Genomic DNA, 24,608 nt, shown 5'->3' on the forward strand with positions numbered 1-24,608 from the left:
AATTTCTTTTTTTCTTTTGTGATCTGGTCTCTATACTTCACACAGTGGATCCTGATCCATACTACCCCCCCCCCCCCTAATCCACGTTCCACGCCCTGCTAGTTTATAACTCTCCTCTCCTCCACCCCCCTTCCTCATCCATACCCCACATAATTATTCTCTCCCTCCTTGCTCACACCTCCCCCTTTACTCCACCCTCCCTCCATAACTGCACCCCTCCCCTCCCCCTCCCTCTCCTCGCGGCACGCCCGCAAACGTTGTGTGTGCGCGTTGGCTTTGTGCTGGCATATCGAGTGGTTTTCCCGTGGCGGAGCGGGCGGCCTCTGTGTTCAGGTAGCCCCAGCCCGTGTCTGTGTGTGTGTGTCCGTCTTGTGTTTCCTCGCGACCAGCCGCGAAAAAGGGATTCGCTCATGTAGTGGTGTCTTCTTGTCGAGGGCAAGATTCGGTGCGAGTGTGATATTCAGGACGTACGTTATATCTACTCTTTGTTGGACTACCGGCTGCGTTGTGTTTGTGTTTGTTCACGGCTGGCTGTTACAACTTAACACGTAAGTTTTGACGTTTGTTGTTGTAGTGTAGTCTAGCTGTTGTGATGTCGTAGCCCCTCTCTCACGCTAGCCCTCACCACAACACCACATAATGGATACGGCGCTACAAGCGGTGGATGAGTATGGCGAATGTGAGCAGGTTCTTTTGTTAAATATCTAACTCTAACGAATGATGGGTATAGTGGCTAACGGACAGTTACGAACACGTCTAAACATCCCATAGTATTCTAAATATTTAAATAAGAATAATGGCCACCCAAGATCGATTTTCAAATGACCGTATGGTTTTGCCCACGTTCATATCGGTTGATGATTAGAATTCCTAGCTGGATCTAGATCTAGATCTAGATCTAGGGCCTTATTGCAATCATGTGCTGTCACTCAAAAATTGTGTCAGATATGACCTGTCGGTACTGCACCTAAGCTGTACATTCAGGACACCATTTTAGTAGTACATTTTGTAAGATCATAAGCACTATAGTTATTACTGAGTCTAACTTATAACTGATATAGAGAGTATAGGCTAACATTTAATAATAAAATGATATAATCTACTAATGGCCCAAACAGTAAAAAAAATATGTTACACTTGATTCGACATACAGTTAGGTTAGAATTATTATCAGTGCAGTATATTAATATTAGTGTACTGATTGTATACTACCCCATACTCCGGCCCTATTTAATACTTAATAACTTGTATTAGGTATAGCTATAATATTGTAACATCCACTTATCTCATTTAATGTTGATTTCCTATTGATGTAACTAACCCTGACTACCGTGACTAGTCTACAATGTCTTCACTCGACTTCACTTATTCCTTTGTGGCCCCTGTGGAGCCAAGCGCTGCAGCCACACCTCTCCATTGTGAGCGGCTCTCTTTATTTGCGCCAATGTATTATGTCTGATATCTATTTCATATACTCGTGGTTACATTTTTTTAAAGTATTACAAAAATTAGTAGTTTAATGTAAATGTGTAGTAAAATAACGTGTTATAATAAATTTATCGTGCAGAATACAGGCATTCGGGGTTAATCGTTCATGCAAGTCTGTATAGGACTTTCTTACGTTTATGTAATAGAAATGTATTCACAACCCAACGCGTCATTCTTCCAACCCATACTCTTTATACCAAAATACCTCATCGTAATTTCTTCGGACGGACTATATTTACATCAACCTTACGCTCCGGTCTACACCATCCCTACGCTCTGGTTTATACCAACCCTACGCTCCGGTCTGATACTGTCTATACCAACCATACGCTCCGGCCTGCTATTGACGGGCTCTATCTACACCAACCCTACGCTCCGGTCTGACATTGGCGTGTTTTACACCAACCCTACGCTCCGGTCTGACGCCCGTCAATGGCACCGATCCTTCTATAATCTCCCTATATATTTTTATCAAGTCATATAACACTTGAAGCAGAGCTGAGCCTTTGTTCGCTGTTGTCAAAACATTATTTGATCATGCGTGGACCCCAGTCCGTAGGTTGCTGCAAGTGTAAACTGTTTGACAAGTTGAAGAGGCCGTTTATCGCAAACTGTCAATCCTAATGTTATAATAATTAGGCGTTATGGTTAGCTCTACTTCATCTATTAAATGTTGTATTATATCGTACACCTGTTTGAAGTGGTGTATACCAGTAGATATAATAGGTTAAATATACCTCACTTATTCTAACATTCAACATAACATACATAGAAAACTTTGGCACTGAAACGTTACATAAAGTACTTTTATGGGCAAGTATTGTATTAGTAACTTTATTTTCTTAAAAACTGGATTCTTTATTTAAATGATAAGACTATAGTAACTAATGGTAGCGGTATTTAATACTTAAAGTAATTAAACGTATTAATATATTTTGTTTTTCATTCATTTATTTATTATTTGTTATAGTCGGTTAAAAGATACTGTTTTTTTTTAAAATGTGATTTCTTAAGACTCTCTGAATTGTATTTTTCGTATAATATTCGTAATATTCGTATACTATTCATTTAAATGTTTAATCAATGCTTAACAGCCTTAGTTGTTGATGTCGTTTCACATTTTTTAATGATTCCTTTTTTCTGTTTATATCGTCAAATTCCAACCAAATCATATTCAGCATTCACATACACCTGTTAGCATTGATGAAGGGGGACAACTAGGCTACTTAGCTACACCACAGCGGTTCATAAGCTCAGTCTCCATCTAAGCTCAGCTCCACCCAACTTAATTTAACTGCCCGGAGCTCAACTCCCCCCTGCCCCCAACGTCCAGCTCTTATTATTTCCACCTCGGTCGCACTGGGGTCCCCAAGGGGAGGTGACACATCGTCTTGTCATTAGCAGCTGTCTCGTTCTGTCCCTTTCCCCTCCTGTGCCCCGAGTTGCCTCCCTTAGCTGTAGAACCGAAGCCTGCCGTTCCCCCCATATTTAGTTAGGGTAGTGAAGTGCTTCTTTCTTTTTTTTCAATCTCTTTCGCGTGAAGAACTCCAACGTGCTTTATCCCAACGGCGCCTAAACATTTGGAGGAACTTCAACATTGTATTTTCCCAAGGGACCTAACACATTTCTGAACAATGACTCTTCTCCTGCCCACGTGTATAATCTCCCCTTATTTAGAGTATCCACCAAGCACGCCCCCTTAACGACCTCTGGTAGAAAATATTTGTTTCGCTTGAGTGGCCGTAAATCTAGGTCAGAGATCAAAGCGAGGCTACGTGCGGTCGCACAATCGTTTATTACGCGGGAATGTGGTTAGCTAGATCGTTATTTAGCGGCAAAAGCGGTGCGCTATTTCCCTCAAACAAAAAAAAATATTGACGAAATAATTATAAGGCTTCGTATAAGGTCGTGCCAAATGTATGAGTTTTTGTTGTGTTTTAATGTGTAGCCCACGGCAAGCTGTGTTGTGTACTGCTAATGAAGCGCCATGATATTTTAACGATGCTTCGATCTGTATCGAACTGCTTACCGCTGCTGACAAGTGCTTCCCCCCCCCTCCCCCACCTGCATATTTTAAAAATGGCGGCGTTGTGATCGATGAGGGAATAAGCTGATCGTGATCGTTGCTGTTTTCCATCAGGCATGGTCCATGAGCATGTACACATGTGTTGCAATTTTTAGTTTTTATATTCTGTGTATAAACGTATCTTCTTCCCCATCGATACTCACACAACAGAACGTAAATGATATGAAATAATTTCTAACGTCAATCTTCGCCTTTATCGAACTTCCTCCTACAACAGAACCCCCCCCCCCCCCCACTTACACACATATATACAGCAGAAAGTTAACGTCATTATATATGTAACGCTAGCCTACCTATTGGAGTAACCTCTCTCCCACCATAGAACGCTAATAACGTGTGCACTGAATACTTACAATACTTACTCATTATAATACATCTTATTTATTACACTACCCAACTTTAGTACAAGTCGGATTTATTATAGAAAAACTATGCTGACTTTTGTTTTAAAAACTTGATCTTTAACACTCCCCCAGACACCTCCCAATGCACATACACATACACATACACAATGCAACAATTACTTGCAGGTAACCGATATGTCAACTTGTCAAGTCATATTGTAACACACAGGCCCGCATCATCAACCATGCATTTAATTTAAGTCGCTAGATAACACATTCGATACCCTTATTCAGCGTAGTCAACAGAAGCGGGTTGTTGTTCCTGTAATGGCGGTAGCACTCAATTGTAACCTGGGGTTGACCTACCCTCACACCCCCTAGGTACGCCAATATGCTCATATCTCGTATCTAAATGTCAAACTGCTTTCACCCCCACCCTCACACATTTAAAAGTAAAACCCAATCTATTTAGGAAACAAAATAAATTCACATCACTTCCCAGTATGTCTGATGAACTATAGATTTGTTTTCGAACCAAATCTCGACATTCCTGCCATAATTTTAAATCACATTTCAGACACATCACTTGTTTCCCTTAAAAAAATGATGTATAATTTATTTAAAAACCAAATAAATTTGTCTATTTTTAAACTATATCGGCCATTTTTTGAATTACGTAAAACCCGCAGGAGACTGGGAGTGTGAGATATATCAGTGATAAAACTTCACTTAAAACCTCATCGCTACTCCACTTGACGGCGGCCATGTTGGTTTTAGATCGTTAATGAACGTTGTAACAGGTGGAGTGTGCCGGGTGAGGGTAGAAGGGGGGTGGGGGTGGAAACTTTTGCTAGTGAAGATAACTCCTTGCTAGCGTAGATAACTCTTGCTGGTAGAGGTAACTCTTGCTGTCGGAGATAACTCTTGCTGTAGAGATAACCCTTGCCTGTGCAGATAAATCTTGTAGTGGAGATAACACTTGCCTGTGCAGATAACTCTTGTAGTGGGGTTAACCCTTGCATGTGGAGATAACTCTTGCTTGTAGAGGTAACTATTGGTAGTGGAGATAACTCTTGTAGTGGAGATAACTCTTGGTAGTGGAGGTAACTTTTGCTAGCCGAAATAAATCTAGCTAGTGGAGATAACCCTTGCATGTGGAGATAACTCTTGCTTTTTAACATCGACGTCTTGCGAATCTATTTTTATTTTCATTACCTGTGTGTGAAGGTGATTAGGCTGCTTATTTAATTAATTGATCACCTGCTTGCATGCCTGCATGCTTTAGTGACGCCAGCCGTTTGTGTTAGCATGTACAGTGTGTATAGAACTGGAAAGTCTGTGTTAGCATGTGTAGTGTGTATAGAACTGGAATGTCAGTGTGAGTACGCATGGTGTGTAGAACATTATCTAAAGGATGGTGCTTTTTAGTGAATGTATCTCCTAAGTTACCAAGATTAAGCTAAAGAATATTTTAAGCTGTCAAACTTGCAGGAATGAAGAACTATCAGTGTATAGAAGTAGAACTTGGACAACCCAACAATTATTCTTTAAATAACTAGATAAATCATTAAAACTATAGTTTATTTGATACGAATTTTAATTTAGTAAGTTAAAAGAAGAAGCGTCTTAATGTCAGGCACACTGAAAAGCTTGGTATGAAATTGTATTACTTAACATAAATTGTATTACCCAACATCAATCACAAATTGTATTGACTTTAGAGTATGGAATTCCAGCAGTGTTTCTTCCAGACTTTTTTCTTCGGGGGGGGGGGGGGGGGCACTTGAAATTTTCGGGGGGGGGGGGGGGGGGTAGACTTTCTTCTGGGGGGGGGGGGCGGACACTGTTAAAAATATATATTTTCTATATAAATTATATACATTTCATTTCGTTCGGGGGGGGGGGGGGCGGTAGAAGAGATGCCTGGAAGAAACTCTGATTTCCAGTGTTTTCGATGTAATATTTATTCGATCTATTCACATTACAGAAAAGTGCATAGTTTGAGATGAATAGAAGTTTTTTCCCCATTTTTTGTAATCAATAACTGTTCTATTTCTATCATCGTGCGCGATTCATTAAACAAACCACATTCAATCCGAACAAAATGCTGAAAAATCTGGCCAGGGAAAACACATAGAATTTCTACCTGACCCCATCTGTTCATTAGACGCGCTGGGACTTGACCAATTGTCAGGGGTAATTAAGTGACTGAAGAACGCGGGCAGAATCGATATCTGCTCGGGTATCGAGCTAATAGTTTTCTGAGCATTTGTTTTTGCCGGGTTAAAAATTCATGCGTAGATCCGATTATCGTTTGTGTATGTGCCTTGATGGAGCCGGTTTGTTTTTATTTTACGCTGAGTAATCGATGCTGGGAAAGTAAAAGCTGGGTAATCGATACTGGGTAAGTGAAAGCTGGATAATCGATACTCTGAAAGTGAATAGTAGGGATTCGATACCGAGAAAGTATTAAAATAAGTCGATATTTTGAAAGGAGAAAAAAATAATTATGCTCATGTAAAGGGATTCAACATTCTAGTGTAGCTGGTACCACTAGTAAAATAAATTATGTATACATCTCTTATGTTGAATGTTTCCCCTAAACATTTGTTTAGAGTCTAGTTGCCATAAGTGTGTATCACTTGAGAACTTTGTACATCACCAGCGCTCACCATGAATATTTTACTTCAAGCTCTTATGGCATTACAATTTACTTGTAACCGCCGCAGAAGTTCGTAGGGTTAATAAAATTAGGTCACGTGAGTTATTTGATCATTTGCCTGTTGTTTTTTTACTTATGCAGTCGGATCATCTCCCCCCCCCCCCACCCCCCCCTCCCCCAACTTTAACAAATCCATGTTAAATTCAATCAACATTAATATGGCCTCTTTGTTTACAAGGTGGGTTTTAACGCCATATGTTGTTAATTTTATTGTAGTAGTGAATATTATTATTTTTCTTTTGCATTTAGGTCTTAAGGAAGATATTGCCTTTCGCTCCGTGTCTATTTTTCTCCCTATTATTTCATACAGTAACCGATTTCACATTGAAGACCCACATCGATGTAAGTCCCGTTCAGCTTGGTATTTCTCTATTCTCACATTTTAACTACAAAGGCGGTCTTCCTCCCCATACATACATTCATACATACATCATCGGAGTGCGTCTTCTATTGTTTGTTTGCTCTGCCATAAAACAAAAGCCAGGGCCGTCTTCCAGCAACCCCCACCGGACCCCCAGCACAATATTACTCCCACCACCCTCGCCCCCACATAAATACACACACAATGTCCCCGCATACCGCGCTAGCCAAGCAGACGGCGATGATTCCCTTGTTGGCATTTATCTTTTTGTTTCTTCTAAATTTAAACAAACCCCGGCTGACATTTTAATACGGCCTGAGTCCTTCCCCCCCCCCCCCCCACTCTGCGGGGCTTCCTGTTTATACCACGGTCCTGCCATCACCTCGGTACCAAGGGCCTGACAATGCCCCCCCACCCCACCCATATCCACCTCCCTCCCTAGCGCACTAAGACCCTAACATTACTAAATTCCCGAGAATCACGATTCAGCCATATTGCCTCACTCCCTCTGCATTGGCCCTTATATCAGCACCCCGCGTCCCTTGGCTGTCATTGCCCCCACCCCCCCTCACCCACACATCCACACAACCCACACGACGGTCCTGTATCAACCCTATTCCCATTACCACTGTCCCAAACACTACAAGCCTAGAACAACGGTCATCAATTTACTCCCGTCCTCTTCTAATCCACTCCCCATCCAGCAACCACCATCATTCTATTACCCTCGAACTTTGGCCCTGCCACCCCCTCACTTCTCCCACCCCCCCCCCCCCCTGCATACCATATCTACAGTCTACCTACACCCCCAGCCTGTATCAACACTGTATACCAAAAAGTTACATGACGGATCTTTGGTTATTTACTCAACCTTTTCTCTGTGTGATCTCATTACGTAAGGACCCCCACGTCCTGAAGCCGCTGAGACGGAGGGGGGGGGGGGGGGGTGGAGACACGGAAGCTTTTACTCACTGGCCCCTTATGCTGTCACAGAAAGTTACGCTCACCCCAGCCCTGCTCTGTTTTGGTATGTGTTGCCACGTCACAAGCCATGTGACCTCACGTGCTCGTTAGCGGGTATGTACTCACGGTACGCTCGCCTCTACATACACGACATACCGCGATTTGTTAAAATAGCACTCGTTCGTGCACAGACACATACCAAATGTAAAAGTAACGCCTGCCACTACATACAGTGCATACCTTATGTTAAAGTCACATTGTCAGTTACATACACTACATGCTGCAAATATGGGACGGCGTAGCAGAGCAATAGAGTGCTAGACTGCTAACCCAAAAATCTCGAGTTCGAATCCGGGTTCAAGTCAGTAAAACGCCTCTAAGTCCACCCAACTCTGATGGGTACCTAACTTTCGTTAGAGAAAGTAAAGGCGGCTGGGCATAGTGCTGACCACATTATCCCATCATATGCCGAGGTCAGAGAAACAGGTGCACTCTACTTCACTTGCCTATAGACCGTCAGGTTTGAAAGGGAGCTTTACTTACTACAAATCAAAGATTTTCCCCTACATACACCAATACATACACCACACAATTAAATACTACACCTTAAGTTAAAAACAACACCGTAACACCGTAACACACTTCTCACACCTGTTAAAATAGTTAAAATAACGAGTAAACACCTCCTTTGATGTCGTTTTTCCCAACTGACAACCTTGTCACAACCATTCATTGAGCGATCCCCGTTTTGTTTTGACGTCTCTAGCATCAATCCCTAGTTACTTCCTGCTTGCTTGTACATACAGGTTTAGGGGTAAAATATCGCTTACTAGCTGTACAAATAAAACATGTTCGTTTGTTCAACCGAGTGAGTTTGTCGTTTAAAGTTTCAGTAAAATGCACGCGATAATTTGATATTTAAAAACGTCTTCGCCACTCATTACATTGTAATAATAATCAACGTGTGCGATCTTTGCTAGAGGAACTAATTTCTTTTTTTTTTGTGGGTGCAAATTTTATTAATGGATTACCTCCCCCCCCCCCCCCCCCCCCCCCCCCCCCACCCGATATCCCCCACCCTTCACTTCGCCAATTTAACTACGCCTTTCTAAAAAAATGTTTGCATAAGCTTGTGTCGATGCAATCACATCTATAAATAGACATACGCGTCCTACCTACCATTAGAAGATGTAGATCTCTGTGTAGGCTTAAGACTCCTATCAGTCCATCTGTCTAGATACAGTACTTGCAGCATTTAACCTTACATACCGACGTTACGTTTTTTCGTTCTAATTTCTTGTCATATTTTTTTTTTACCTGTAGTCTGTTTATAAATAAGTGAATACAAATATTACCATGCCCCACCCCCACACACTTTAACATCTAGTTAACACACGGCCCATTAACACCACAATACATTTCTTTATTTCCTCTCTAGATTTGTAAAGCACAATGGCGCCTCTGTTTAGTGATGGGAGAGGGGGGTCAACAATACAAGCATACACTTTGTTTTCTTGGTCTATAAATCAATCTTTAATGTTATAGTTACGTTAGGGGGGTGGGGGGGGGGGGGGTCTGATGTTAAGGCATTGACGGAGTGAGGTCTTGTACAGGGCCATATACACGGATAGAGGATATGTGTATGCGTTGAGGGGGGGGGGTCAAGAAATGTTATAATTAGCGTGGGATAGGGATTGTAGTTAGGCTTACAAATATATTATAAGGGTAGGGTTGTATTCTTCGTTGTCTTATAAGCTGCAATGAGACAACCTTTGAGGGTGGGGTGGAACAAAAAATTTTTGAGTTAGATAAGGACTGGGTACATTCGTATACCCATTCTTAAGATCGGCGTGGCAAAATCTTGAATACCTATTTGGGACGAACGCTGAGGGTGGGGGTGGAACATAGGTAGCAACATAAATAATAACTTGGTAAAGTCTTCCCAAATAGTAACACTTAATAACATTGACGAGGTAAAGACTTATACACATTGGGACAGCCGTTGAGGTGGAACAGGGGTGTAATTCAGTCAAGAGAAGTCTAGTCATAAACAAACTACAAACCCTTATGATCGACTTGGGGAGGGGAGGTAGACATTGACGTAGTTCTGTCCTATATAAACAATCAAGACAGCTCTTTGGGCTGAGGGTATAAAAAGTGAACAAGTCGGGAACATAAGTTATAGGCAGATAACCAGGAGAGGGGGTGGGGTACGGCAGTGGTGAAAGGTACGGCAGTGGTGAGGGGTACGGCAGTGGTGAAAGGTACGGCAGTGGTGAAAGGTACGGCGGTGGTGAGGGGTACGGCAGTGGTGAAAGGTACGGCAGTGGTGAGGGGTACGGCAGTGGTGAAAGGTACGGCAGTGGTGAAAGGTACGGCAGTGGTGAGGGGTACGGCAGTGGTGAAAGGTACGGCAGTGGTGAAAGGTACGGCGGTGGTGAGGGGTACGGCAGTGGTGAAAGGTACGGCAGTGGTGAAAGGTACGGCAGTGGTGAAAGGTACGGCAGTGGTGAAAGGTACGGCAGTGGTGAAAGGTACGGCAGTGGTGAAAGGTACGGCAGTGGTGAGGGGTACGGCAGTGGTGAAAGGTACGGCAGTGGTGAGGGGTACGGCAGTGGTGAGGGGTACGGCAGTGGTGAGGGGTACGGCAGTGGTGAGGGGTACGGCAGTGGTGAGGGGTACGGCAGTGGTGAGGGGTACGGCAGTGGTGAAAGGTACGGCAGTGGTGAGGGGTACGGCAGTGGTGAGGGGTACGGCAGTGGTGAGGGGTACGGCAGTGGTGAGGGGTACGGCAGTGGTGAGGGGTACGGCAGTGGTGAGGGGAAATTTCGTATATACGATATAGATAGAAAAAAAAGAGAAGAGGGGGGGTGTAAATAGAGATAGCGCCGCCTAGTCAAGGGCTGTCAGCGCCGATGTTGAGTGCAGCGGTTGAGATGGAGTTAAGGGCCCTGGATGACATAAGTGTTACCTGTGAGTTGGTGTCGGAGTGTAGGTCGGTTATCTCTGATCTGTCGCGTGGACGGCTTTTCTTGTGGGTCCGGGTGTTGGGTCATCTGATGATGGTCCGGTTCAGGTCAGCTTGACACGCGGTCACGTTGTCCTGACCCCGAGTGTTGACCTGTGTCTGATATGGTAATTTAACGAGAACGGGACAATATATGAACATGTTTAAATAAAAAAAGCTCTATACTTTAAGTTGTTAGAGCTGGGGTTTTAAGTGCGATGTTGAAATGGCGATTTTAATTAAAATCTTTTATTCCACCAGCAGTTGTACACCACAGGATGGAACTTAAACATGACAAAATCACATTTTCTAAACATCATAGGAAGTAGGGATGGTCAATGTACACGCTCCCATATTGTTTTATTTATTTATACTATTTTAAGTTGAAAATTAACTATTTACTACATACCCAAAATCTACTATTGCTAGTATTAAGCCCATATACATAGCCGTATAATGTAACTTTGCTATACCCAAACTTTACTATGGCTAATATCACAAAACGCTGTAAAAAAACTGTATCCAAACTTTACTATAGCTAGTATCATACACAGAGGTAATGTAATAAAATACTGAATCATAATCTAAACCGTAGTCATAAATCTAGTTCGATTCCGGGCTCAAGTCAGTAGATCGTCACTGAGTCCACCCAGTTTTGATAGGTACCTAACTCGCGTTAGGGAAAGTAAAGGCGGTTGGGCATAGTGCAAACCACACTATCCCTTCAAATGACAAGGTCACAGAAACAGATGAACTATTTCACTTGCCCCATTGTTCGAAAAGGTAACTTAACGAGTCATAAATAACTAGACATATTGGCAATACCAGTTTTACAAATAGATCTAATAAATACGGACCGAAACTCTATATCAAATACGATTCATAATGTCGGTGTTATGAAGTACAAGTATAATTTAAAAGACCCACCTATCAAAAACTATCTTCGTGACTTGATTGTAAAAGCCTAGCGGAGCGTGCTTGTAATTTTTAAATACATGACAAAAATTTGCTCTGGCTCGTATAGGCGCTGGTGAATGGCTAGCGACACACGGTTGTATTGTGTACCTTTTGTAGTGAACCCCGCAAGAACCGTAATCGCCTTGGTGTCCTCAAGTGCAGTGAAAGGATTACGCCCCTTTGAGTGCGTCGAAGTTTAGAAAATTAATGAACTGAACCCATGATGTCGGGTAGTGTAGGTGTTTTCTGCGCTGCTGGGGTAGGGGTGGGGTGAAAGTCACCCGTGGTGTTTTTTACTGTATACGAAGACGGAGGTGTTTGATGTAGTGGTGATTTTCTGTGTTGGAGGACGGGGGTGTTTGATGTAGTGGGGTAGGGCGAAAGTCACCCGCGGTGATTTTTTGTCACTGCTAGTCAGAAAGCAAGCAAGGATTGGGGACGTATATTATACAAGGATTGGGACGTATATTATACACGGATGAAGACGTACAATAGAAGATCGGTGGAGCCGGGAAGTGCGTTCGTCTCAACTGTTCCTTTATGATGCGTCTCAATAACTGGTAAATGAATCACATATTAGCAGCAAGGCGCCAAAAGGAATTAAAAGGAGCCCCTTTTATATCGGCGTACGTACAAGAAGGACATTTTTTTCTTTGTGATCCTGCACATTGCTTTCAGACACGTAATGTTAATATAGACTTGTCATACATACATATCTGTATCTGTCATCACTCATACATGCATTATATATATTTTAAATTGGCCTATAAGTTATCTAATTTGAAAATCGTTGTCACCGGCACAGCAATACTGTGTGTTACATTATTCAAATATTCGCAGTAAGCTTCGGAAAAAAAAAATTTCTATGTTATAATTTAAGGTTTACGTTAAACTTGACATTAAATATTAACGTTAACTTAAATCTACGGCACTGATGATTACAATTCGCTACTAAATAAACACTAGTACATTTTTTTTTTAAATCCCCGCTATTATTTCTTCATGCAGCATAAAGAAAATACCACTTTCTATTAGCGACCATTCTTTTGACTTACTGAAACGCGAAACTGAATCAATATTGAATCTGCTTTCCAACAGTCAAAGAAGAGGGGTAAAATCATGGCCACTACACTAAAAATAACCGATCGTATGAATGCGATATAATTGAGTGCCCTCGAAGTGACATCAAAGGACGTCGCGAGAACCAGGGGACGTAATTAACCGTGCCTCGCCTAGCAGACGACGCCGTTGTCTACCCTCGTGCCTACGTTTGCAACCCACTCGATAAGCAAGACGTCTTAGATTTTTATTTTACCAGCTTGGAATGTTTGCCTTGTAGAGAAAACTTTTTTTTTATTCTGTTACCTTCATCAACATCGCCATTGTGTTTAGGTCTCGCGCGAGATTACCGCCGTCTCTCGTCGGCCTGCGCAGTCGCCACATGTTGTTATTTTGTCGTGCGGGGTTTGCACTGAGCGAGGCTGGACGTGTGTAGCCGGGTGCTCGTACGGACGGCACACACACATGTGTTGAGTTTACACGCCGGTGAGTTGGTAGAATTTATCGACTGGATCTCTGTTGCTGGTAGGTTAACACGCTTGTTCACTGATATTGCAAAACTAATAATATTAATTAGCTTTTCTTTAGTAGGATACAGACTTTTTAAAGATGTTTGTTTATTACATTTACATTCGGCTTAGGCAAAATGTAATTAAAATGTAACGAAATACGTCGTTAAACGATACAGAAACATAATGAAATGAAATTATATCTCGAGTTGATGCATTTTTTTTTAGCTTTCAACTTTACAAATTACATTCATTACGTTTTTTTCTTTAAATGAGTGTTAGTAATTAGTGGCATAAAAAAGTGAACTTTTTTATTACATTGCTGTATATTAGATACAGTGTAGGCCTATATCTAGATTCAGTGTATAATAATATAATATTACATGGCCTAGTTGTAATAGTTAACACGACCACGTGATAGATTTAAAAGATGTATGAAATTTAAATATATATTGGGATAACTTTAAAGTTGAATGCTATACTAAATATTTCAGTCTGTTTATTAGCCCTGTTATTAATTAATAATTAATTATATATTGAAATTTGAGGTAAATACAATTGATAATATAGAATTGATGAATATATGTCGCTTTATTCTTAAGCCCCACTCTGTTGTCTAATCACTTCTAGATCTAATCCACATCGTAGACTCGGGTTGTGAAATTTGTTATTGGTAAACTTATCCATTATGTTTTATTACCAGTTTTTTTTTCTCCTTTAGTTGTACTCAACACTACTAATTTATTTAACATGTCTAAGAAGTTTTTAAAGACAGAATTACAACTTAAAGCAAGTTATATACATGTTTCGTTTAATTTTCAAAAGTATTTTTTTTCTGTAATAATTATTAAGTAATTTGAGTCAGTTTTATGCGGCATCACTACAACATCTTTGTCCAGTTTGTAATAAGCTATTATTTTATGCAAATGTATTGGATTATTATACTGCTTGGGGAAATGGGGAGGGGTGAGGTTGTAGAGGCTATTAAAACTAGTGTACCTGATAAAAATTCGGCTCCATCACAACTGGCTTAACTACCTATAATCTACTTGTGTGGTTAACCTATTGTAAACATGCTAAAACTCATCACACATCTGATGTGGTTAAACCAAAACGTGATAGAATGTTGCCCCTAACTTACCACACCACACGTGTGGTTAACCTTTACCCACCACACGTGTGGTTAACCTAAACCCACCACACGTGTGGTTAACCTATACCCACCACACGTGTGGTTAACCTAAACCCACCACACGTGTGGTTAACCTAAACCCACCACACGTGTGGTTAACCTACACCCACCACACGATACAAAGTTTCATCTAGCTCACGGGACCTATGGATAGACCTAACCCCTACCCGCTATATACCCACCTTTTGTCACAAAGTGTGTAACAGCTAATATTGACAGAAACCGTTCAAATAACGTGGAACACCAGTCCTACTGTTTGACACTAGCTCCCAGAGTTTGACACTAGATCGTGTACGTGTGGGCTGTTTTGTCTGACAAACTTTTCAACTCAGGAGATTTTTTTTTTATATTTCCACTTGTTTAAATATTCGTGAATCTTACAGGAGCTTAGGTTAGAAAAAAAAGTGTGGGGGGGGGGGGGGGGGTTTAGAAGATTGGCCGGGTGGGGAGGGGGGTGTCATTGTGGACATAACGCGGGAGATGATGACCTTTGACCTCAGCCCAGGAATGTGACGGGGGGTAAGCTGTTGTCTGCTGTGGTCAGCGAAAACTTTGACCCTCCTGCTTGACCTTGGTGACACGGCGGGCTGGTGGGGGAGGGGGGAGAGATGGGGGCAGGGGGAGCTTCAAATCGGCTTTAGAACGTCGAGTTTGTAACAATGTTGACAAATGAAGGTAAGGTCGCTGGTGGTAGGGTTCGATGTGGTAACGGTCACCGAGCTCGCTACAGTGTAGTCGGCGTGTAGTTAAGTCCAATGTAGCGAGCTTATCCTTTTGGTGTTTACACTGTTGACTGTAACTGTCACCAAACTAGCCCCCACGACCCCCTTTTCGACCTCACTTTATTGATGTGTTACATTTTTGTTTCAAGTTTATCCGGATGTACTTAGAGTTCAGATGATAGACAGAATTAGCCACCAAACTACCCCTGCTCCTTCCAACACGTTAATGTATGAGTCACAATACCCCCTCCCCCCCTACATCCCAAAAAAAGTACTGTTTTTGGTAAGACCTCCACCCACCCCCACTTCCACCACACAACAAGTCACACCTCCCCCCCCCCCAAAAAAAAAAAACCTCCACCACCCAACAGGCTATTTGTATCAGTCACCATACCCCACCCCCATGGATGTTTGAAAAAACCCCATCCACCAACCTACAGGTAGGCTATATGTATCAAAACTTCCCCCCTCCCAAATATTCGTTTGAAACCCTTCGACTCCACCATCCTACCCCCCCCCCCGTCCACCACCCTACAGGTAGCCTATATGTATCAGTCACCGTAGTGCCCTATTGCTGTTAAGTAAGTACCTGTTGTTTCAAGTGTATCCAGATAGGCTTAGTGTCAGCACGTAGTAGGATATTATAGACAGGCGACTGTTGCAACCTGTCACAGACGACTTGTAATCTACTAGACAAACATCAAGTCACTTGTTCGCACACTGTTTTATTCTTGTCTGTACGTTCGTGATAATGTGATGGTAATATTAGTGTTATCCCCCCCTCCCCCCCACCCACACTCCAATTAAGTTAGTTGAACAAGAAATTTAAGAAAATAATGATGGGTATTGATGGAGAGCTGGAATATAAGACGAGGGGTGGGGTAAAAGTGGGGTTTTGGTGAGTTTTGGAGCTCCTGTAGCGCGACCTAGTTTGTCTTGGCGTGACCTAGATATCTCCTGACTTCCAGTCGATTGTTGCCCGGTATCGATCTGGTGCCGGTAGGTCGGGGTCTGATGCTGAGGTGGCGATTAGCTGCGGGCGGTTTATGGCTGTCGCTGGGGGTAATTTATGGCTGTAGCTGTGGTTAGTTTCTGGCTGTAGCTAGGGGTGGTGTCTGGCTGTAGCTAGTGGTGGTTTCTGGATGTAGCTTGTAGTGGTTTTTTGGCTGTAGCTAAGGTTGGTTTCTGAATGTAGCTAAGGGTGGTTTCTGTTTGTAGATTGGAGTGGTTTATGGCTGTAGCTTGGAGTGGTTTCTGGCAATAGCTAGGGTGGTTTCTGTATGTAGATTGGAGTGGTTTCGGGCTGTATCTGATAGTGTATGGCTTTAGATGTATTGTTGTAGCTGCGGTAAACTTGTCTGTAGATATAGTGTATGGCTGTAGGAATATAGCTTAAGCTGCTTTTAGATATGTGTCTGTAGTTGCGGTTAGGTTGCTGTTCTAGATCATCATCTTTTCCCGTTCGTGCCCAAGACACATGGGGAAGATGAAGAAGGGAGCTCGGCATATGAAGGGATAGTGTTGTCAGCACCATGCCCACCCTTTGATTTCCATAACGTGAGTCAGGTACCCATCACAGCTGGGTGAACTCAGGAACGTTCTACAGACAAACCCATTAATGTAGATGCTTGTAGTTATACAGCTGTGGCTGCTTGTAGATGTATAGCTGTAGCTGTATGCAGATTTATAGCTGTAGCTGGCAGTAGCTGTATGGAAACGTGAGGGAGATCATCGTGTAAGCGAGTGTAATGTAATATATGCTCATGTATTTATTTATGTACCAGTGTCTATACAATCCCCATGAGTGTCGTTATAAACGATACCAAATGGTAAACGATACCGAATGGTATCGGTACCTTTAGAATCGGTACTGAGAAAATATTTTTGTATTGCTAAACAGAACACGCACGTAAATTCACTATCATCATGTACTTGTTTATACTAGCTTGCTTTATGTATATCGCTAGTAAAGTGTAAGGTAGTTTATTCAACTGAATAGCTGTGTACATTTTATGGTAGGGGGGTGTGTGACTTCTTATATAACTACCAATATACCTCATTGTCTAGAACCAATGGTGAATATTTACTTTCGGCTTAATCCTACAAATAGCCTAGCTTGTTGTGTAGGGAATTACTTATCTACATTAGTCTACGGCGCAATCAAGGGGAATAATTGTTCATTTGGTGGTCGTATGAGTGAACTCCCCTGGCGTCTGGTTTAATTTGAATGGATGAATAATGTCTCTATATTGCGGTGTGGTAAGACGGTTGTATGTGAAGCAATCAATGGAAGTACAGCAAGCAATTTGTCAGATGTAACCTTTCTGCTCTGTGTTTCACTTGTGCTGTACAGATGTAGACCTTTGGGAGGGCGATAGAAAACATGGTCAAATTGATCGATAATCCAATAGAACTGCTTAGTTTTGTTTTAGTAATATTATCACTGAAGACCAACGTCTCTCCTTATGGGAAAAAAAGCTAGTGTATATCGTGTATTTTAGTGCGTCGAGTTCTAAAAATCTTAATAATAAAAAAGATGTAGAATCTATGTGTTTTCACTACTAAGGAGCCACTGCGCAGTATTGAGGGAACGTATTGTTGAAGACTTTGGGGTTTTTTTGGGGGGGGGGGAGGACTTTTATGATTGTGATAATGAAAGTCCAAATCAAAACCTGACACGAGACTACCATTAGTTTTTGTGCAACCCATTGCCTGTACATTTTTTTGTTGTTGAACAAAGACAGGAGTTAGTCCCCTTACCAGTTTCCTATCATAGACTCTTCTAAAACAGATCTGTCGAGTTGTTTGTATTATTGTAATGTAAAGTGTAGTCTTGAGTCCGTAGGAAGTCTCTGAGTCCACCCAGCTCTAATGGGTACCTGACTCACTTTAAGGAAAATAATAAAATCGGCTGGGCTTAGTGCAGACCACATTATCCCTTCATATGCATAGGTCACTGAAAGAGAGAACTGTATTTCTCCTGCCCCATGGAAGGTAAGGTAATTCCATTTTGTTCTTGGGGCGTTAGACTTTCTCCGGGGGGGGGGGGGGGGGGAGGAAGTGGTGGGCACCGCCCCGAAGAGATGCCTGGAAGAAACTCTGTTCTCTAGTCAGCTATTAGGTGGGATTAGGGCTAGGGGTTGAGTTAGGGATGAAGGTTTGCGTTGATATTTTCAAGTTATTTATTATTTTTACCACCAAACACCTAATTTTTAAATTTTTATTATTGCTGCATCTGCGAATACTGGCAAAACACATTCCCCTTAAGTTAGCCAGCCAACAGTTTTTACCACGTCTTTAGTTCCCGTTAGTTTGACCACTTTAGTTCCCGTTAGCTTGACCACAAACCTGGACCGCTGGTTTCTAAAAATATCCCCGTTTCAACACGGAGCCGGGCAGATCGTGGCATCCGGCCGCTAGAGCTCTCCCACACTCCCGTGTAGCGGCCGTGAGTAAATATTGCTTGATTAGTCGTCATGGCGGTGATGCTTGGCCCAAACACAGATTTCCTCCCGACCCCACGGATCATGGGAAGGCTAAGCCCGGCCAAACATGGATTTGTGGCCCCATGTTATAGGGGAGGGGGGTGGTTTGTGTGACGATTTTTTAATACTTGTAAAGATGAGGGTGAGGACGCAGTGGTTACTGTTGCCTTGAGGTTGTTGCCTTAATAGTGAGGCTACTGTTGCCTTGTTAGGTTACTGTTGCCTTGAGGTTACTGTTGCCTTAATAGTGAGGCTACTGTTGCCTTGTTAGGTTACTGTTGCCTTGTTAGTGAGGTTACTGTTGCCTTGAGGTTACTGTTGCCTTAATAGTGAGGCTACTGTTGCCTGGTTAGGTTACTGTTGCCTTAATAGTGAGGTTACTGTTGCCTTAATAGTGAGGTTACTGTTGCCTTAATAGTGAGATTACTGTTGCCTTAATAGTGAGGTTACTGTTGCCTTAATAGTGAGGTTACTGTTGCCTTGTTAGGTTACAGTTGCCTTAATAGTGAGGTTACTGTTGCCTTAATAGTGAGGCTACTGTTGCCTTGTTAGGTTACTGTTGCCTTAAAAGTGAGGTTACTGTTGCCTTGAGGTTACTGTTGCCTTAATAGTGAGGCTACTGTTGCCTTGTTAGGTTACTGTTGCCTTAATAGTGAGGTTACTGTTGCCTTAATAGTGAGGTTACTGTTGCCTTAATAGTGAGGCTACTGTTGCCTTGTTAGGTTACTGTTGCCTTAAAAGTGAGGTTACTGTTGCCTTGAGGTTACTGTTGCCTTAATAGTGAGGCTACTGTTGCCTTGTTAGGTTACTGTTGCCTTAATAGTGAGGTTACTGTTGCCTTAATAGTGAGGTTACTGTTGCCTTAATAGTGAGGTTACTGTTGCCTTAAAAGTGAGGTTACTGTTGCCTTGAGGTTACTGTTGCCTTAATAGTGAGGCTACTGTTGCCTTGTTAGGTTACTGTTGCCTTAATAGTGAGGTTACTGTTGCCTTAATAGTGAGGTTACTGTTGCCTTAATAGTGAGGTTACTGTTGCCTTGTTAGGTTACAGTTGCCTATAGTGAGGTTACTGTTGCCTTGTTAGTGAGGTTACTGTTGCCTTGTTAGTGAGGTTACTGTTGCCTTGTTAGTGAGGTTACTGTTGCCTTGTTAGCGAGGTTACTGTTGCCTTGTTAGAGAGGTTATTGTTGCCTTGTTAGCGAGGTTACTGCTGCTTTGTTAGCTAGGTTACTGTTGCCTTGTTAATGAGGTCTTGATATCTTAATTTGTACTAGGTCTTTGTGTTTTGCTGTTTAGTGTTAGTGTGTATTTAGGGAGTGGGGTATTAACGGCTTGTTTTTAGTACAATAATTTGCCAAGCAATTAAATATATCTATGTGGTGCCATAGTCTAATATATCATTGGATGATTACGCATTGGAAACCTAAGCACAAAGGCAGTAAGAAGCGTAGAGACAGATATTGCCCTATGTATCAGACCCCCCCTCTCTCCCCCTCTCACAACTGCAGATGCGCTCAAGGGACAGGAAGTTACATGCACAATTTGGAATCAAAAGTGAAGGGAGAAGGGTTTAGTAATTATACATCTTGGTATATTATTGTTATGTGGTAGAATGAACTTTGAAATATTGTGTTTTATGTTTACAAAGCTTAGCAAGTATAGCCCTGTCTTGAAGGTAGTTTCCCTTTGTTTTCAGTGCGATAAGGGATATTGACAAAATTGTATCAGGGACCTTAACTCTACGTGTTGCGTCAAGGCCTGTTGTTGCGAGATTTGCGTCAGGGGCAATTTTTTTCTCCATCATATCGCGATGTTTGTGCCAGCGGTTGACGTGCAATTATTTGTATGACCTCCACATCCCGAAACACAGCCGTTACTTCACGACCCCCAACATTTTGTTTATTATCCCGCGTGTGCCCAATCTCTACGTGCGATTTCAACCTCCCCACATAAATACACGTAATTACATTTTTTTAATTCCTTACACATGAATGTAATCACACCCACCTCCACCCCTACTTGCATAAAAAATATATATGTATTAATTTGATGGCACCCAATTTGGATCGCCCAGATTTTTTTGGTCGATTTTCATTTCAATTCATGATGCGTACGTGACATTGATGTTTCTTTTTGCGCAATAGCATTGCGTGATATTTTTATGTCTCGTTTTTTTTTATTTTTAAATGTAAAACTGTCAGTTTTATGTTGTACATTCTGAGGCCTGGAATTTATAAAGTCAGATTTCGGAATTAGTTTTAAAGCTGAGTAAAAGAAGAAAAAACCTGGACTAGATTGGAATGTGTCTGTTGCCCGTTAGTATATCGTATTTAAGTAAACGGATGTTATTTAACTTGGAAATACCTCTTGAACAAATTGACATTTCCTTGCTAGGTTTAGTTTGTTTCAATTGTGTGTGTTCAATTTGTTTTCTGTTGTGGTTAATATCGTTACTGATAACATTCTTTTGTAAGAATTAAGTTCCGGAGACGTTTTAGTTGTAATATTAGATCATAGGTGAGTGTGGTATGTAAGTGTTAGCCAGTCAACTAGTTTGGTAGTATGGAAGGTGATAGAGGCGTCGCGAGGCGGGGCCGGGGGATGTGGACCGCACCGGATGACACCCGACCTAGCGACACCACTGGAAGGTGATATTGTTTGTATCTAAATAAGGCGACTGGAGTAAACTCAGACCTGGTGTAGTTAGTCAATGTGATATTGTTTATTTGTTTATGTGGTAATACTTTAGTAATGTAGACGTCTGTCAAGAAAGAGAAAGCGATACCCGAAAAAAAAAAGATTGTAGCCACCCCAATCAATAAAATAATGGTGTCACTCAGCACAATAGATACGTCATTTTAAGTCTTTGTTGGAATGTGATCTAAGCTTAAATAGCCGTATATGGTGTAGAATGGTACCATTCCCCAATACACGTCTTCTACGCTAGTCACGAAACCCTGCCAAAAGTTTTTTTTTTTTGTTGAAATGTGATCAAAGCTTAAATAGCCGTATATAGCTTTAAAAGTTCAGAATACAAGTCTTCCTACTAGTCACGGGTTCGACACACTGCTAAACTTTTTTTTTTTTTTTACCAAAAGATAAATATACGCATGCAGACAGTTGACTGCGCCAGCGTGCTACGGTTGAATAACCTTCAGTCCGACGTCACGCCGTGTAACGACTGTTGAAATCATGTGACCCCTTGACAAGAGGGCTCTAATGCAGGCACTCATATCTACCGCAGGGCACTCTCGTGGTGGTTTATTGGGTACTCACTCTCTGAACCCAACGTGTATTGACGGACCTGTCAATCATCCGGTCACGTGATTGATTCGAACTGGAGACACCGGGGATCCTGTAGGTCTTACGGCACGATCGTTACCTGACGTCACGATCGTTACATGGCGTCAGTAATCGATGGTGCCGGTATCGATTTGTATCCTGACATGTTGACTGGTTTCAGGTTTAAGTTGACACTGGTCAGGTGAGCTGTTGTAGACTTGCTGCTGTTGTAGACCTGCTGTTGTTGGAGCCGGTTTGAAGTTTCGGGAGGGGGTTTTCCTATTCTGCTGTTGTTGGCGCTGTGGGCAGGCTGTTCATGGAGCTGTGTGGGCAATCAGGGCTTTTCCTAATCAAAGAAAGTATACATAGGCATATATCATAGGCTGCTACACATCTGCAAGTTTTGTAGTGTTAGTTATCAACTGATTCCAGCTGAAACTCCGCCACAGCAACTTATTATGTCATTAAGATTTTTTTTTATAACTATAGCGGTCAGGATTAGAGGCAGAGTTTCTTTCAGAAATCTCGTTCTCTTCGGTGGTGGTGGGGTGAGGGGGGGGGGGGGGTCAGTGCCCTCCCTCCTACTCTGGAGAAATAAAGTCTAAAAGAAACACTATATAGATGTAACGTCAGGTAGTTGCCACCAACATAATTAAATAATGCCCAGAGTGTGTACACATGTAAAGGTAGTGATGATAGTACTATGCCTAGGTAAACCCCACGTACACCACCCGTATTGTTAATGTATGGTTACAACACCATCTCAGTTAATGCAATGTTGTGTCTATTCCTAGTCCTATTTAACTAGTCTTGACAAGGTTAAAGTTCATGTTTACACTTTCATATGAAGTCTGCACATCTCCAAACATTGCCCTACACGTGATTCATTGACATGTGTCAAGCACATGTCACTACACACGTCTCGCTACACACGTCTCTAACATCGTGTTTACACAAGTGATGGCCACCCTTATGGGGGGGAGGGGGTAACCTCACCCGTGGCTCTATGATTGGTCCGTTTCGTTGCCATACCAACGCGACTTGTATAAACTGTTATTACTTATTTAACTTTCGACATTTCCGCCGTCTCGGACTATAACCCCGCCCCCTTACACCCTCCCCTCCCTCCCCGCCTGGAGCTACATCACGGTGCAAGTCAGTCTAAGCCAGCCAACTTATTACTCTGGTGATGTTTTTTTTTTTTTTTTTTTTTTTTTTTTTTTTTACATACAGTTGGTACTGCTATTGATTTTCCAATAGTTGTTTCTGTTTCTCAAGAGTGGTGGAATTAATTAAATAACAATTTGTCATTCAGGACAACTCTCGTATACGTTTTTATTAATTATACATGATACTATGTTCAGTTCATTAGTTAGTAATTACTTAAGGAATTTCAATATCTGGTGTTTGGAGGCAAGACATCGATTGTCGATGTAGAAGGGGTAAACTCGCATCGCTGTCAGTTTGGTTGTCTTTGGTTTAAATTATTTACCTACGCTAATATAGAACTGTCAATCATTCTGGTGTTAAGTCAAGTGTTGTACTGTTTTCTGTGTCTGTTTCCTTCATGATGTAGGATACTCTCTCTTGTTATCATGATATAAGTTGTGTCAGGATATATTATCCTTGATAATATACTACAAGGTGCTTTCTTTTAATGTAAGGATATGTGATGCTCTCACTTAAAATCGGGATATAGGATACTATTCTTTGAGGATAGGATACATGATCTCATGTTGTGCGGATGTATGATACTCTAGCTTGAAGTTAGGATATTTGATTCTTATCCTTGATGATAGGCTGTAGGATATATGATTCTCTCGCTTTAAATCAGGATATATGTTACTTATCCTTTATAATAGGCTGCAGGATATATCTGTGATATATGTCTCCATTTTGTCAAGATACAGGATACCCCCCCCCCTCCCCGTTGATATAAAATTGCGTCAGTGAGTCACACAGAGTGACAAGACTCCTTTAGCCCCCACGTTAACTAAGCTCCCCTTTAACTCACGTCACCCCCACGTCGACTAAGCTCCCCTTTAACTCACGTCACCCCCACGTCGACTAAGCTCCCCTTTAACTCACGTCACCCCCACGTCGACTAAGCTCCCCTTTAACTCACGTCACCCCCACGTCGACTAAGCTCCCCTTTAACTCACGTCACCCCCACGTCGACTAAGCTCCCCTTTAACTCACGTCACCCCCACGTCGACTAAGCTCCCCTCTAACTCACGTCACCCCCACGTCGACTAAGCTCCCCTTTAACTCACGTCACCCCCACGTCGACTAAGCTCCCCTTTAACTCACGTCACCCCCACGTCGACTAAGCTCCCCTCTAACTCACGTCACCCCCACGTCGACTAAGCTCCCCTTTAACTCACGTCACCCCCACGTCGACTAAGCTCCCCTTTAACTCACGTCACCCCCAC

At 42.2% G+C, this 24,608-nt stretch overlaps 2 protein-coding genes across 4 annotated transcripts in view; both read left to right on the plus strand.

The window, feature by feature from the left end:
* The first annotated feature begins 357 nt into the window (after nucleotides 1–357).
* LOC131949432 (midnolin homolog) overlaps nucleotides 358–24,608 on the plus strand; it is a 42,036-nt gene continuing 17,785 nt past the window's right edge. For 2 of the 3 annotated variants that reach the window (XR_009388161.1, XM_059311338.1), the window contains exon 1: nucleotides 358–548. The gene's annotated coding sequence lies outside the window, so the exon portion shown is untranslated. Of the gene's footprint in view, nucleotides 549–13,425; nucleotides 13,513–24,608 lie in introns of those variants that run through there. The other variant, XM_059311340.1, reaches the window with a different exon arrangement.
* Nucleotides 4,086–10,844, plus strand: LOC131949429 (uncharacterized). The gene is made up of 2 exons (XM_059311335.1): nucleotides 4,086–4,104; nucleotides 10,162–10,844. Exons 1-2 carry the CDS (start codon nucleotides 4,086–4,088, stop codon nucleotides 10,842–10,844), a joined length of 702 nt encoding a protein of 233 aa, XP_059167318.1.

Source organism: Physella acuta, unplaced genomic scaffold (genome assembly GCF_028476545.2).
Source record: "Physella acuta isolate Inbredline_101_S28 unplaced genomic scaffold, ASM2847654v3 ptg000696l, whole genome shotgun sequence".
NCBI lineage: Eukaryota > Metazoa > Mollusca > Gastropoda > Physidae > Physella > Physella acuta.